This window comes from Cebus imitator, unplaced genomic scaffold (genome assembly GCF_001604975.1).
Source record: "Cebus imitator isolate Cc_AM_T3 unplaced genomic scaffold, Cebus_imitator-1.0 Scaffold18, whole genome shotgun sequence".
Taxonomy (NCBI): domain Eukaryota; kingdom Metazoa; phylum Chordata; class Mammalia; order Primates; family Cebidae; genus Cebus; species Cebus imitator.
This window is the reverse complement of record NW_016107333.1, coordinates 7,222,567-7,238,176: the sequence shown is the minus strand read 5'-3', so window position 1 is coordinate 7,238,176 and position 15,610 is coordinate 7,222,567. Positions and strand designations below refer to the sequence as shown.

Genomic DNA, 15,610 nt, shown 5'->3' with positions numbered 1-15,610 from the left:
GCCAGGATGGTCTCAAACTCCTGACCTCAAGTGATCCACCTGCCTTGGCCTCCCAAAGTGCTGGGATTACAGGCATGAACCACTGAGCCTGGCCTAATTTTCTGATTTTCCTAGAAACAGGGTCTCACTATGTGGTCCAGGCTGGTCTCAAACTTCTGGGCTCAAGTGATTCTCCAACCTGGGCCTCCCAAAATACTGGGATTACACTATTACTCCTTTTTAAATTTCTTTGACACTCTGCTCATTGATTTTCTATATTATCTAAGTAATAACTCTATGTAATAAGGCTATAAATCTGATTTTTTTAAAGAAATGGGTCTTATTTAGTCACCCAGGTTGGAATGCAGAGGTGCATTCACAGCTCACTGCAGTCCTGAACTCTTGGGCTCAAGCAACTCTCCAGTCCGGGCCTTGGGTTGTTTGGTTTATTAGTTACTTACAGAGGTCTTATGTCTCCCACTAAGATGGAAAACTTGGCAATTTCTCCTTGTATTCTTAATCTATTTTCAGCACCCCTCCTCCCGTTTTTTGAGACAGAAAAAAAATCTGATTTTTTTATTTTTTAAAGAAATGGGTCTTATTTAGTCACCCAGGTTGGAATGCAGAGGTGCATTCACAGCTCACTGCAGTCCTGAACTCTTGGGCTCAAGCAACTCTCCAGTCCGGGCCTTGGGTTGTTTGGTTTATTAGTTACTTACAGAGGTCTTATGTCTCCCACTAAGATGGAAAACTTGGCAATTTCTCCTTGTATTCTTAATCTATTTTCAGCACCCCTCCTCCCGTTTTTTGAGACAGAAAAAAAATCTGATTTTTTTATTTTTTAAAGAAATGGGTCTTATTTAGTCACCCAGGTAGGAATGCAGAGGTGCATTCACAGCTCACTGCAGCCCTGAACTCTTGGGCTCAAGCAATTCTCCAGTCTGGGCCTCCCAAAGTGCTGGGATTTCAGGTATGTCACCCACGCTGGAGGGTAGTGGCACAATCTCGACTCACTGCAACCTCCACATAGCAGGTTCAAGCAATTCTTCTGCCTCAGCCACCTAAGTAGCTGGGATGACAGGCATGCACCACCACATCCAGCTAATTTTTGTATTTTTAGTAGAGACAGGGTTTTGCCATGTTGGCCAGGCTGGTCTTGAACTCCTGGCCTCAAGTTATCTGGCCACCTCGGTCTCCCAAAGTCCTGGGATTACGGACATGAGTCACCGTGCCTGGCCTATTTTCAGCCTTAAAAAAAAAAAAAAAAAGGAAAAAGAAAGAAACCCTGGAACATAGAAGTTCAAAACTTTTCTCTCTTCATAGAGTTCCTCCTTTCATTTCCTGGTGATTCTCTTTATCCCCAGTATCTTCTGCCTGAAAGCCTATTTTGTCTGAGTTTTCTATAGGTACATCTTTTGGTTAGTCTTTCTCTAGCATATCTTTTTCCATCTTAACATTTAAAAAAAAAATTTTAATTTAATTTTTGATGCTGAGTCTTGCTCTGTTGCCCAGGCTGCAATGCAGTGGCACAATCTTGGCTCACTGCAGCCTCTGCCTCCAGGGTTCAAGCGATTCTTCTGCCTCAGGATAGGTGTGTACCACCATGCCTGTCTAATTTTTGTATTTTTAGTAGAGATGAGGTTTCACCATGTTGGTCAGGCTGGTTTCCAACTCCTGACCCAGTGATCAGCCTGCCTCGACCTCCCAAAGTGCTGGGATTACAAGCGTGAGCCACCGCACCCAGCCTCCATCTTTTTGCTTTTGGTGCCCTTAGGTTTTAAATGTCCTCTTGTAAACGGCATAGAGCTGCATTTTATTTTTTCTTGGCCCATCTGGTAATCTGTGTTTTGAGAGGTGAAGGTAAACCACATTTTCTGCCTCTAGTTTTGTACCATATATTTACCATCCCTTTTACTTTGTTTTGCTTTACTTTGCTATTAGTTTTAATACCCATCACTACCCTTTTCTCTGCATTGGCAGTTACAGTTCCGTTTCTACTCTTTTTTTTTTTTTTTTTTTTTTTTAAGATGGGGTTTCACCGTGATGGCCAGGCTGGTCTTGAACTCCTGACCTCAGGTGATCCACCCACCGCGGCCTCCCAAAGTGCTAGGATTACAGGCGTGAGCCACCGTGCCCGGCCTCCGTTTCTACTCATTTGGTGATCCCTCTTAAATATCTGAAATACTCACCTAACTTTACAAAGCCAGACAATCCTCAGTCTCTTTACCCACCTCTCAAACAAATCTAACTTCCGAGAACACCTTAACTCTGATTGCCTTCTCAGTCTTCCAAGTTCTTGTGTCTCATACATCTTGTTGCTGTAGCCCACAAATTAATCATTATTATTCATGTTGCATATTAAATGCTTGTTTAGATTTACTCACGTTTACCAATTTGCTCACCATTTTTCCGTCTAATTTCTTCCTTTTGGGTTCCATGTCCTTATTACCGAAGTACATTCTTTAAAAATTATTTCAGCGGCCGCGCGCAGTGGCTCACGCCTGTAACCCAGCACTTTAGGAGGCTGAGGCGGATGGATCACGAGATCAGATCAAAACTATCCTGACCAACATGCTGAAACCCCGTCTCTACTAAAAATACAAAATTAGCCGGGTGTGGTGTCACGCACCTGTAGTCCTAGCTACTCAGGAGCCTGAGGCAGGAGAAATCGCTTGAACCTGGGAAGTGGAGCTTGCAGCGAGCTGAGATGGTGCCATTGCACTCCAGCCTGGTCGACAGAATGAGACTCCGTCCCACTCCCCCCCAAAAAATAATTTCAGCAATGGTCTTTTGTGTAAACTCTTTGTCACAACATATCTTTACTTCTCCTTAACTCTTAAATCATGGATCAACAACTCGACGGCATTTTTCCTTCAGGGTGTAAAAAGTTACATTTTACTCTAGCTTCTATGTTTGCTGCTGAGAAGTCTGTTATTGGTGTAATTTAAAAAATCCATCGTCGCTTTTAAAATCGCGTAGTCTTTGGAGTTCTGCAAATTCACTAGAGTGTCCAGATGTTCATCTCCGGTGTGTGCATTCTACTCTGGATTTTAAGAATCACTTCTGGCAGCTCTCCTTCAGGAATTGCCTCTGCAGGTCTTTCAGTGCTCGCCTCTGAAAGGAGCTCTGCTCCGGCCTGTGAGGTCTCCCGGCATTGCCATCTGTGGCTTTTTCCTTTTTATTCTCCATCACCTGTCTCTGGTGAGCTGCTTCCGATCAGCCTCCAGGTCCACGAATTCTCTTCTGCTGTCCTACACCTCATCCTCTGAGACCTGAATTTCCATGGCTCTACTTGTCAATTCTAGAATTCCTTTTCAAACCTGGGCCTTCTTTTGTAATGTCTTGCTTGATCCTGTGTCTGACTGTGCCTCCTGCACCTTCTCCCGTCTCTCGCCCTAAGCCCCTTGAAGGCGCCAGCCTTTGGCTCCGGCTGTTTCCCACGGTGCCCAGAATCGCGTCAGGCCTGGCACAGACTCGGTGAGGGTAGGAAGCGGTGCCGCGGGGCTGCAGCCTGGCCCGCCCATTCCCTCAGCCATGGCAGCCCCGCCGCCCTCCAGACCTCACTCGAGCTCCGCGCTGCGAGAGGCTCCTGGGCCGGCCATGACGTCACAGACTGTGACGCTCCCAGGAGCCCCGCCCCTCGCGTCCCGAGCCGGGGACCCAGGCTCTCTGCGCCGTGACGTCACGAGCCCGGGCGGGCAGGTTGTGCGTCGGCCCAATGGGAGCGGTGCGCCGGCCTCCCCTTTAAGGAATGTTGTGACCTGACGTCACTGGGCGAGTTACCTCCCGCAGCCGCCGCCGCCGCGCTCAGCGCGAGTCCCGGAGCCCTTGAGCGTGAGGCACGGAGCCCCCGGAGCCCCCAAACCGCAGCCACATCCCCACGTCCCAGAGCCCCGGCCTGCGCGCCCAACCGGGCCCGCGCGATGCCCTCAGACCGGCCTTTCAAGCAACGGCGGAGCTTTGGTGAGGCCCCGCGGGCAAGCTGTGAGCTCGGAGCAGGGGTACCCGGGAGCCCGGCAGACCCCGGCTACCGCAGGTGACGTCAGCCCTGTGACGTCAGGCTCCAGCCGGACCCTCGGGCTGGGAGGCTGACTCCAGCCTGGGCGGGGGCCACCCACCTCCCCACCACGATAGGTGCTAGGGGCTGTGGGGCCTGACGGCCCCGGGGGCGGGGGCTGGAGCTGGGGCGGGGCTGGGGGCCGCCCCTTGGGGACAGGCGGGGCGGAGACACGGGGAGGACCTGGGCCGGGCCCAGCCCTGCCTCAAGGTCCGGCCGCCATCCGCAGCCGACCGCTGTAAGGAGGTACAGCAGATCCGCGACCAGCACCCCAGCAAGATCCCGGTGAGTCCCGCGCCCCTAGCCCTGCTCCGCCCTGGCTGCGCCTCGCGCACCCCCGACACGAACCCCTGCCCGCCTGCCCCGCTCCCAGGTGATCATCGAGCGCTACAAGGGTGAGAAGCAGCTGCCCGTCCTGGACAAGACCAAGTTCCTGGTCCCGGACCATGTCAACATGAGCGAGTTGGTCAAGATCATCCGGTGCGTGGGCAGCCGCAGCCAGGAGGCAGCTTGGGTCGGGCGGGGAGTGGGGTTCCCGCCGAGAGGGGTGGGAATGGGATCAGGAGTAATGGGACTGGGCGGTGGGCCCCTGTTCTGGGGCGGCTGGAAAGGTCAAGGTCGGGGCTGCAGTTGGAGTCGGGTCAGAGGTGAGAGCTGGGGTGAGGATGGATGTGAAAGGCTGGGAATCATTCTGGGGGTCAGGGCTGTGCCTGCCCTGCAGCCAAGTCCCTCACAGCCGCACGCCCTCCCGCCCGCCTCAGGCGCCGCCTGCAGCTGAACCCCACTCAGGCCTTCTTCCTGCTGGTGAACCAGCACAGCATGGTGAGCGTGTCCACGCCCATCGCGGACATCTACGAGCAGGAGAAAGATGAGGACGGCTTCCTCTACATGGTCTACGCCTCCCAGGAAACCTTCGGCTTCTGAGCCAGCAGTAGGGGGGGGGGTTGGCCTGGGAGTGGGGGGGAGCCCGGTCAGGCCCTGCCCAGAAAACCCCTGGTTCCTGAACTGAGCTGCCTCTGCTTAGGGTGGGCTGGGGAGGGATGTGGCCCCTAGTCAGATGGCACCAACCCACCTACTCTGCCCCGGGTGGTTTTGTTAGGGTTGCCCGTCTGGGTGCTGGCTGGGACGGGGGAGGGTGAGGAACATCCCCCAGCACCCCTGCTGTGTGGTTCATCTTTTTTTTAGGCCCCTGCCTGCCCCTCACCCACCAGAGGCTCTGCCCACCACCTGGACCTGCCCACCCCTGAAAGACTGGCCCCCCACCCCTCAGTCTCCACATGGCGTATGGATCTGTGGTCATTGTCCCTCTGCAGAATAAAGATTGCTCAGGCCTGCCTGGCCCTGTGCCTCCAGCTGCTTGCTTGGGAGTAAGGAGGGTGCTGGTGGGGTTGTCTGCACCATCCCTGGGCTCCGGCACACCGGAAACCCACACCTGTGTGTAGTATTCCAGAACATTATTAGGGGCCACCCCCTCTAGGAGTGCAACGCAGATGTGGGCCCAGGGTAGGCTTCGTAACAAAAACCATTTATTAAGTAGCCACAACCTAACAAGCCCTGCTCACCTGCCTTTTCCAGAGCTCCCAGTTCCTCCCCACAGGCCTTGCAGTCAGCCATGGGTCCCTTTTGGTACCAGAGACTTGTGACTCTGGACTTGAACCTCTTCTGCCCAAGGACTCGCCTGCTGGCAACTCTGGCTGGAGGGCCTGGCCCAGCTTCCCGCCCCTGAGGTCCGCACAGCCCTGTGCCAGCCAGGCCTACTTGAGCACAAGCATGGCCTCTGTGCCGTCCTTGGCAGTCAAATAGAGGCCGTGTGTGAGGTAGTACTCCCGCCGCAGGAAGGCATAGAAGTAATCAGAGATGAGCAGGATCTGGGGAGAGAGAGAGGATGTGAGGTGCTGCAGGGTACCACCCCCTGAACCCAGGACCCCTGAGTGGCTGGCAGGTGATAGGAGACAGAGCCCCTGCTTGGCCCTGAATCAACAATCACTGGAGAGGCCCTGCCCAGGGCCCCACCTCAGGGCCCGTACTCGACCTCTCAGAAGCTGCCCAGACTCCCCTTGCCCCCACCCATGGTCTACACCTCCATCCTAAGTTCTGGCCTTGAATGCCAGCCTGGTGCCTGTGCAACCACAGGCCTGTGCCCCCTCTGACAGGCACTTCCACCCCAGCCAGGTCCACATCAAACTCCTCACCTTTCCCCTGTCAAACCCACTTATCCCACTGGGCATCCATGCCCCCATCTTCCACCCAGGTGCCCAGGCCACAAAATTGCCTGACACTTCTCTCATACATCAAGCCACGATGACCTGTCAATTCTACCTCCTAAACTCAAATCCACCCTTTCAATACATCCCCACAGTCACTACTCTAACAGAGCCACTGTCATCTAAACAACAAAGCTTAGTCCCTGGGCTCCCTCCTCTCAAACTCATGCCCACCCCATTCTCCCTGGCAGCCAGAGGGAGCTTTTCAAAACCCACATCTGATCGTGTTACTTCCAGCCTTCAAATCCTCCAAAGGCTTCCCATGCCTTAGGGCAAAGCTCAAACTCCCTGGCGCTCTGAGACCTTGCCCAGGTCCCTGCCTACCCTCTCCTGGCTCCACCTAATCCCATTGCAGGATCTTTACTGTTTCTTCTGCCTGGAATGTTCTCTCCCCGTTCATCTAGTCGACAGCTGCTTACCCTTCAGGTCTCAGGAAGGATCACTTGCCCCCCGCCACCCCCCCCCCGCCAAGATTAGGTCTTAGCCCCACTAATCTCTACTCAGTAACACAGACTCATCCAAAGTGCAATTTTCCATTCAGCTGGCAGCCTGACTGTGCCTCCTCCCCTGGCCCAGGTCCTCCATCAGGGCAGGGTCTTTGAGTGGTTCTGTCACTATGGTATCTCTGTGCCCAGCTCAGTTTGTCCCATTCTGGGCCATACACAGAATCAAAGGGGGCCTAGGAGCTCAGCTCCACTGTCTCTTCAAGGACGATTTGCCAAGGGCCCTACACACCAGACCCGGAGTCTACAATCCCAGTCAGCCCAAGCAGCTCAAGACCTCTGGTACCTGAAGCAGGGTGAGCAGGGCCCAGCCCCAGAGAAGGATGAGGGGATGGGGGCTCACACTGCAAACGCCACAGCTTTCAGGCACCTGGAGGCCTCTCAGAGGATTGACACCAACCACCACTTGGCACAGATGGGGAGAATGAGGCAGAGAAACCCTTGGCTATGGTCTTGGGGCAAGACAGAGGTTGAGCTAAGCCTGGGATCTAGACCTCCAGACCCCAGCACCCTGTCCTGGGCAGCTTCTCACTCACCTAAAGGTAACACAATAGCAGCTAAGGAGAGATCAGAGGTACCTGGAGGACTTCAGGAAGGTGTCCTGTCACCAGCAGCTCTGATGGCCTCAGGACAAGTACCTGCCGTTCTATCACCACAGAAGCCCATCTGGAAGGTTTAACAATCCTCATCTTAAACAGATGGGGAAACTGAGGCTCAAAGGGTTCAATGGTTGGCCTAAGGCCAACCTGGAGCACTGGACCAATGGCCATGGACCCAGCAAGGTGGTCTGCCTGGGGCCCAGTTCACTGATGGGCACGAGATTGGCCACAGTGTCAGCAAAGCAGACAGAGCTCAGGCAGCCCCCGAGGCCCTGCCCCCAGCTGTCCAGCTGGCAGCTCCAGGCTGGCACATTAGGGGGCAGCGATCACAGCAAAGGCTGACCTCCTACCCTGCGGCCCTTCTCACCCAGGCCCAAGATGCCATCTGGGCAGGAGGAGCCTGAAGCAGTGGCTGAGCTCAGAGGCTGATCCCTGAACCAGGTCAGATGAGGGACAGGTGCAGTCACATCCACAACCAATCAAAATAAGGCAACTCCATGTCACACAACAATCATCTGGACAAGAAGTAGGAAGAAAAATATTAGGTTATTAGGTTGGACCATATGAAACTGCCATGTTTGCAGATAAAATGGTTGAATGCTGGCAATTTGATATGATCCAACCTAATATAAAATGGAAAAAAGTACACATAGAAGAGTAAGCATGTTGTTGAAGTACCAGAAGAAATAATTGTAAGATTTTAGGTAGCTCTTCTTTTCCCCTATAAGCCTTTACTTTGTAAGCTACATACATGTATTCTGTTAATAAAAAAAAAAACTTCGGCCGGGCACAGTGGCTAATGCCTGTAATCCCAGCACTTTAGGAGGCTGAGGCAGGTGGGAGTTCGAGACCAGTCTGACCAACATGGAGAAACTCCATCTCTACTAAAAATACAAAATTAGGACGGGTGCGGTGGTTCACCCCTGTGATCCCAGCACTTTGGGAGGCTGAGGCAGGCGGATCACAAGGTCAAGAGATCGAGACCATCCTGGCCAACATGGTGAAAACCCATCTCTACTAAAAATACAAAAATTAGCTGGGTGTGGTGGCGTGCACCCATAGTCCCAGCTACTCAGGAGGCTGAAGCAGGAGAATCACTTGAACCTGGAAAGCGGAGGTGGTGGTGAGCCAAGATTGCGCCGCTGCACTCAAGCCTGGGCAACAAGAGTGAAACTCTGTCTCCAAAAAAAAAAGTAAAACTTCAATTAAAAACAAATCAGCCAATAAAGGAATGAATCAATATATCAATAGGGGGGGAAGAGATAAATCTTCCTTCCAGAAGAATTCCAAACATTGTAGGCAGATATGCTCCCCTCCCTCAGAAGGAGCTTAATTCTTGTCCACTCCACATCCCCTAAGCCCAGGGTGGTCTAGACTTGGTCACTCACTTCCAGCTGAGGAGCAGGGAAAGGGAAAAGAGTAAACTTTCCAGTGGAGAAACCTGGCCATCACTGTCCTAACCACGTGTTGGAGGTAAACATCAGCATGAAATCACATGGCTAGCATGTACCCCAACAGATGTGATGAGAAGGGCACTTCGCCTGGAGTATTCTTTCTAAAAACCCACAACCCCAGGATAATCCTAAGAAAAGCATCAGACAAACCTAAACTTGGGGACAGTCTACAAGATGCCTGGCCAGTGCTCCTCAACTGTCAAGGTCATGACAAGTCAGGAAAGACTAAGACGCAAAGCAGAGGACATTGAGAAGATGTGACCTTAAATGTAACATGGACCCTTGGATGGGGTCCTGGCATAAAAAGAGGATGTGAGTGGAAATACAGGAAATCCAAATCAAGTCTAGTGTTTCAGACTAATAGTAACACATCGGTTTCTTAGTTTTGACAAACACATCATGGTAACATAAAATGTTAACAACTTAGGCAACTGGGTGGGGGCTTACAGGAGCTCTGTTCTATCTCTGCAACTTTTCTGTAAATCTAAAGTGATTCTAAAATGAAAAGTTTATTTCAAAAAAGCAATTAACTAGATGGGAATGGTGGCTTGTGCTTGTAATCCCAGCTACACGGGAAGCTGAGGCAAGGGGATTGCTTAAGCCCAAAAGGTTGAGACCAACCTGGGCAACATAGCAAAACCCCATCTCTTATTTTATTTTTTGAGATGGAGTCTCACTCTGTCACCAGGCTGGAGTGCAGTGGTGATCTCGGCTCACTGCAACCTATCTCCTGGGTTCAAGCGAGTCTCCTGCCTCGGCCGCCCGAGTAGCTGGGACTACAGGCGCATGCCACCATGCCTAGCTAATATTTTTTTTTGTATTTTTAATAGAGATGGGGTTTCACCTTGTTGGCCAGGATGGTCTCGATCTCTTGACCTTGTGATCTGCCCGCCTTGGCCTCCCAAAGTGCTGGAATTACAGGCGTGAGCCACTGTGCCCGGCCGACCCCATCTCTTAAAACAGGAAAAAAATTAACAGCAATGAACTATTGTTATATGTAACAAACTCAAAATATTTTGCTGAGTGAAAGAGGGCTTTGGCAAATGTACATACAAGATTTGCAGTTTCCCCTGCAATTTTACATAAGAAAAACGTAAATAAATATTGAACTCTAGTTAATGATACACATGCTGAAAGATTTAGCAGGAAATGTACTGATGTCTGCATTTCAATTTGAAATACACTAAAAAAATAAGATGGACTGAGGGACGGACACCGTGATGGAACAAGTACAGGAGGATATGAATGGTGGACTCCTGGTGGTGGGTGTGTATACGGGTGTCCAGGGCTAAGACTGTGAACTGTGCTGTGTGTGTGGAAATCTGCAGGATACACGGGGTGGCAGGAAGAGCCCTGTGAGTGGCTTGGGCAAACAGCCCTGAGTGTCATCAGTCCTGAGTGGGCACCTTGCCCCCAGGGAGAGGACACCAGGCTGGCCCAGAGGCCTGGCCTTTTCAGAGGGAAGCCTATAGCCAGAACAACCTCTTCTGACCTTGGGGCTTTCCATCTGGGTCATGAGGAGCAGGGATTTCCCAGAGGCCTTAGGATGCAGCCAACACAGCAGCTGCAGACCCAGAGCCCCTTTGCCCAGTCTGGACATGGGCAAGCTGGGCAAGGGGGTATGGAATTTGCGTGGGTGAGTCAGTGGCTGTGTGATGTTGTTAAGTCTCTTCCCGTCTCCTGAGCTGCATGTTCCTCATCTGTAAAATGACAGTAATAAGCTGTAGCTTGTTACCGACAATGACGGGCTCCTCTAGTCTCTGTGCCAGAGTTAGGGACCCCAGAAAATGCCTGTCCCTCTGTGCCCTCAGGTCTCTGGGTCCTACCCAATGTGGCTGAAATACTGCCTTGCCAATCCCCCTCTCAGACTTGCCCACTTCTCGTCCCGCAGCCATCTTCTGCTGGAAGGCCCACCTCATTCTCTCTGGACACACATGCACACTCAGACACACACAGATGCACACATATACATGCACGCTCCCTGCTCAGAAGTTCCCTGGCTCCCCATGCCCGTACAGCAGCGCTACAGCTCCCACTCATCCCTCAGAGGCTCATCTTCTGCCAGGAGTCCTCTCTACCCCTGCACTCAGTTACGTGGACCCTGAAGTGAAGCCACTGCCTACTGGCCTCCCAACCAAACAGGGCTGCGTTTCCTCCAGCTCTACGGCCCCAGACCCTGCACAGGGTCAGCTCTCTCTGAGTTGTCTGCTGGTCTTCACCCTCTCAGCGCTGCCCCCGGGGACGGTTCAGTCCACATTCCTCTCTGTGGCAGCCATGAGGGCTCCAGGGCCACCTCCCCTGGGGCCATGATGAAGAGCTCATGGGGCAGCTAGCTGATAAAGGGGTGACCAGGGACAGACAGGGCGAATCAGAAGTAGAATGAAATGCCCAGAACATGCTCCAGTGCAGGGCAGGATGCAGAGACTGGGAAATGAACATCTTCTGAGTGTCTGCCCTGGGCCAGGCCCTTAAAAAAACAACATTGTCCCTTTCCAACACCCCAGGGTAGGGCTGACAATCCCCACACAGAGAAGGGAAGCTCAGGGGTCATGGGCCCTGCAAAACATTGCATGGTAGGAAGCGAAGGGCTAGGGGCCAATCCTACCTGTCAGAGGCCCAACCCTGAGTTCTTCCACAACCTCCCAGGGTCTGTACCCACATGAACTGAGTCCTACTCCATGCCAGGCCTGTGCTGACACCTCAGGTACCCTGACACCCTGCGGAGGCTGCTCTCCGCAGTTCACAGCTGTCACTCAGCGGAGAGATTGACTTTTTGGGGGAAAGCCAGTAGAGGTCGTTAATCCAGTGTGTCTTGAAACTGCTGGGCTCAAGAGGGCACCCTTGGCTACCACCAGGGCTGCAGCTTCCTAGAGAAGGAGGTGCTATCACCTAGGTGTGTCCTGGTTCCCCAGACCTCCTGCTGCTGTTGACAACACTGACGTTTGACAGTCAGCCTGCACTGGGGGGAATGTATGTGGCCACCACAGTTGGCAAAGTACAGCAGCCTCTGCTCACCTGCCTGGGATCCAGGAAGCTGGGAGGCAGAGGAGGCTGGCGGCCAACTGTGGAGCTGGACAGGGCTTTGACATAACCCGACAACCTACATGCCAGAGTGGACACTATGTGGGAGGAAACAGTAGAGGAGAAAGCTCCAACCTCCAGTTCTGAAGATGCAGAGTAACAAGTGACATCTCTGGACCTCAGTCTCAGGGTCTGTGAGGTCACAAGGTGAGACTGAGGATGGGGCTACAAGTAATTGTCCTTTAGGTGGCACTTTTGAATTCGCAAAAGCTTTCCCACATTCACTCCTCACAACCACCCTACCAGTTTGAGAAAAATGAGGCAACTGCCACCTCCCCCAGATTTCCGCAGCCTCCTCCCTGATGCCCTGGATGCCAGGCTCACACCGCTCACCTCTGCTCTTCCTGGCACAGTGAGGTTTTCAGAGCATGGATCTGATCACATTTGTCCTCAGCTGAAAGCCAAAGGCTCAGTCTGGATCTCTGCATAAGAGACCTGTGAAGGCCAGGTGGTCTGACCACTGCTGTCTGAATTGGCCTCATTCCCTCTCAAGTGGTACAGCCAGTCCCACCAAGCTCCCAGCAGCAGTGTTCCTCCCTCGCTCCCTCCTTCCTCTTCTCACCCTCTGTCTCTCCTTCCTTCACCACCAGCCAGGTCTTGCTACCTAAAACCACAGAACCCAGTTAGATCCTACCCATCCCTCAGGAATCCACTTAGAGGCCACCTCCCCTAGGAAGCCTCCTTAACAGCCCAGCTCTGGGATCACAGCACGTCAGGCTGCCCTGTCCTGCCCATGTCCTCTCCTTTCTCTCCACAGACTGAGGGCTCCTTGGAAGCACGACTATGTCTCATTTACCCATTGCACAGTGCCTAGTGAATAGTAGGTACCTAATCAGTATATGCAAATAAATAAATTATCTTCCCAGGAGTTACTGGATGTGCCCAAGACCAGTAAGCCAGGACAGACAGGGCTGGAGTCACTGTAGCGTTTGGGCTTCCAGAGCCCTGGCCTTCTGTGGCCTTTGTCCTGCTGTATGTAGCCTGGGCTCTTCTTGTCACTCTGGTTGTGGGGGAGAAGAGGCTGGGAAGGGCCTGTGAGGGACAAGCTTGGGATGCTAGGCCCTGGAGGGACAAAGGAATGAACTAAGACCTTGACAGAATGCCACTAGTTGGGAAAAGCAAAGTAAACACGCACACCCAGCTGAACGAGGACAAGGGCTCCAGCCTGGCACCATATGTCGAGAGAATGAGCTTTCCCACACAAAGACCTGGGATCTTGCACAGCCCGGGCCACACACAACCTGCAGAAGAAACCTGAAATGGGTCTTGAGCCATCCCCCAATGGGGGCTACACGCCACTCGGCCACTAACGACCCACCCAACATGTCCCCAAGCATTTCCTCATAGGTCCCATTCCCCAAAATGACACATCAGGCCAACTGAGGGGCAACTCCAGGAGACAGGATTGTGGTTTCGTCTGTGTTGGAGTGAACAGTGAGTCCTGGGAAGGGTGCAGCACACAGGAGGTTGGTGTCAGGCCTCGGGCTTCAGGCCTCACTCGAAACAGAATGCAGAATAGCCAACGCAAAGCCAGTCCAGTATCTGAGGGTCTGCAGTTCAGGGAGGGGTCAGGGCTGGCCCCTCATGGCAAAGGGGCAGTGGCTGGAGGAGTAGGGTTCCAGATGTTCCAGATGTGCTTGGAAGGGTGGGTGGTTGGCTGGATGTGGTGGCTGACACCTGCAATCTGAGCATTTTGGGAGGCCAAGGCAGGAGTTTGGCTTGAGCTCAGGAGTTCGAGACCAGCCTGGGCAACATAGCAATACTCTATCTCTACCAAAAATTTGAAAAGTAGCCAGGAGTGGTGGCATGCCTGTAGTTCCAGCTACTTGGGAGGCTAAGGTGGGAGAATCTCTCGAGCCTAAAAGGTCGAGGCTGCAGTGAGCTGTTACTGTGCCACTGCACTCTAGCCTGGGCAACACAGCAAGACCCTGTCTCAAAAAGAAAAAAAAATGAAATGAAATGAAAAAAAAAATTTGTTTGAGACATTTTCACTCCTGTCACCCAGGACGGAGTGCAGTGGCGCAAGTTCGACTCACTGCAACCTTTGCCTACCGGGCTCAAGCAATTCTCCTGCCTCAGCCTCTTGAATAGTTGGGACTACAGGTAGCATGCCACTGCACCTAGCTAATTTTTGTATTTTTTGTAGAGATGGGCTTTTGCCATGTTGCCCAAGGTGGTCTCAAACTCCTGAGCTCAAGCAATCTGCCCACCTCAGCTTCCCAAAGTGCTGGGATTACAGGCATGAGCTACTGCAACCAGCCCACTAAAATAAAATTTAAAAAAGGAAGGGCAGGCAGACGAGAAGTCTGTTTTAGATGTAGACACAGGGCAGGCATGGAGCTCTCAGGCCAGCCACTGGGATACAAGGGGAATGGGGCTCTGGCTCTGACCCCCTAGGAATCCAGCGGACTAGCCACAGGCCCAGCTCTGACCAAAACAGGGATCAGAACGGGGAGGTTAGGGTGTACAGAATTGTTAGGTCATAAAATGTGGTTTCTGATCCCAGCTCATTCAATTTTTCCTCAATAATTAGTTATTGAATAGTCTTCTTGGTGCTGGGGATATAGCCATGAACAAGACAGATCCAGGGCTCACCCTAATGGAACACACAGTCTACTAAGAGGGTATGACAAACAAGACTGTGAATAAACACACTCCTTCCCAGCTTTGTGAGTTTGGGTAAGTCTCTAACCCTTCGAAGCCTCAGTTTCCTCATCTGTATCATCATCACAATAATAACAATAATAGTACTTCCTTCAAAGGGCTGATATGAGGAGTAAATTCCTTATAATTAAAGAAAAAAAGGAAAACAATGCACAGGACTGTCAGTAGAGTAGTTATGTAAACTGTGGTGAGTTCATACATGTTGAACTCAAATAAAAAGGAGGTTCCTCTCAAGTATGAGTGAGGAAAGATCACCAAGATGTTTTACTGAAATGGAAAAGAAGTTGTACTTTCACCATTATGTCAATCATAAAACACATATACCCACACACAAATAAGCCTCTTTTTCCATAAGCCTGTGAGTTCATGTAAATGCACACAGAAAGCTTTGGAAGGCCATCTGAGCACATGACCAGATTATAGGGATCACATGGGGCCAGCCCCTAGTAAGCTCTCATGAAACATGAGCCACTATTAATTATAATTTTAGGAGAAGATTTTCTTATGTTCCCTGTTTTTAAACAGAATTAAGGTGAGTGCGGCACTTTACCTTTTTTTTTTTTTTTTTTTTTGAGACGGAGTACAGTCTCACTGTACTCCCAGGCTGGAGTACAGTGGCGATTTCTCAGCTCACTGAAACCTCCGCCTCCTGGGTTCAAGCAATTCTCCTGCCGCAGCCTTCTGAGTAGCTGGGACTACAGGTGCGTGCCACCATACCCACCTAATTTTTTGTATTTTTAGTAGAGATGGGGTTTCACTGTGTTAGCTAGGATGGTCTCCATCTCCTGACCTAATGATCCACCCACCCCCTCAAAGTGCTGGGATTACAGGTGTGAGCCACCACGCCTGGCCTACCCTAATCAAAAAAAACAAGCTCCTGGCCAGGCGCGGTGACTCACATCTGTAATCCCAGCACTTTGGGAGGCCGAGGCGGGTGGATCACGAGGTCAAGAGATTGAGACCATCCTGGCCAACATGGTGAAACCCTGTCTCTACTAAAAATACAAAA

At 51.9% G+C, this 15,610-nt stretch overlaps 2 protein-coding genes across 4 annotated transcripts in view; one reads left to right on the top strand and one right to left on the bottom strand.

Annotated features, from left to right (window-relative positions):
- The first annotated feature begins 3,162 nt into the window (after window positions 1-3,162).
- MAP1LC3A (microtubule associated protein 1 light chain 3 alpha) lies at window positions 3,163-5,378 on the top strand. Of its 2 annotated transcripts, XM_017513916.2 has the most exons (5): window positions 3,163-3,942; window positions 4,266-4,321; window positions 4,410-4,516; window positions 4,798-4,967; window positions 5,222-5,378. In XM_017513916.2, exons 1-4 carry the CDS (start codon window positions 3,903-3,905, stop codon window positions 4,958-4,960), a joined length of 366 nt encoding a protein of 121 aa, XP_017369405.1. In that variant the 5' UTR covers window positions 3,163-3,902; the 3' UTR covers window positions 4,961-4,967; window positions 5,222-5,378. The 2 variants fall into 2 exon arrangements, with proteins under 2 accessions (XP_017369405.1, XP_017369397.1); XM_017513908.2 differs by having other exon boundaries at window positions 4,798-5,378.
- Window positions 5,379-5,540: 162 nt separating this feature from the next.
- PIGU (phosphatidylinositol glycan anchor biosynthesis class U) overlaps window positions 5,541-15,610 on the bottom strand; it is a 117,707-nt gene continuing 107,637 nt past the window's right edge. Inside the window, exon 12 of one of the 2 annotated variants that reach the window (XM_017513845.1) lies at window positions 5,541-5,904. In XM_017513845.1, the coding sequence (XP_017369334.1) occupies window positions 5,791-5,904 (114 nt within the window). In that variant the 3' untranslated portion in view covers window positions 5,541-5,790. The remainder of the gene's footprint in view (window positions 5,905-15,610) is intronic. The other variant, XM_017513852.2, reaches the window with a different exon arrangement.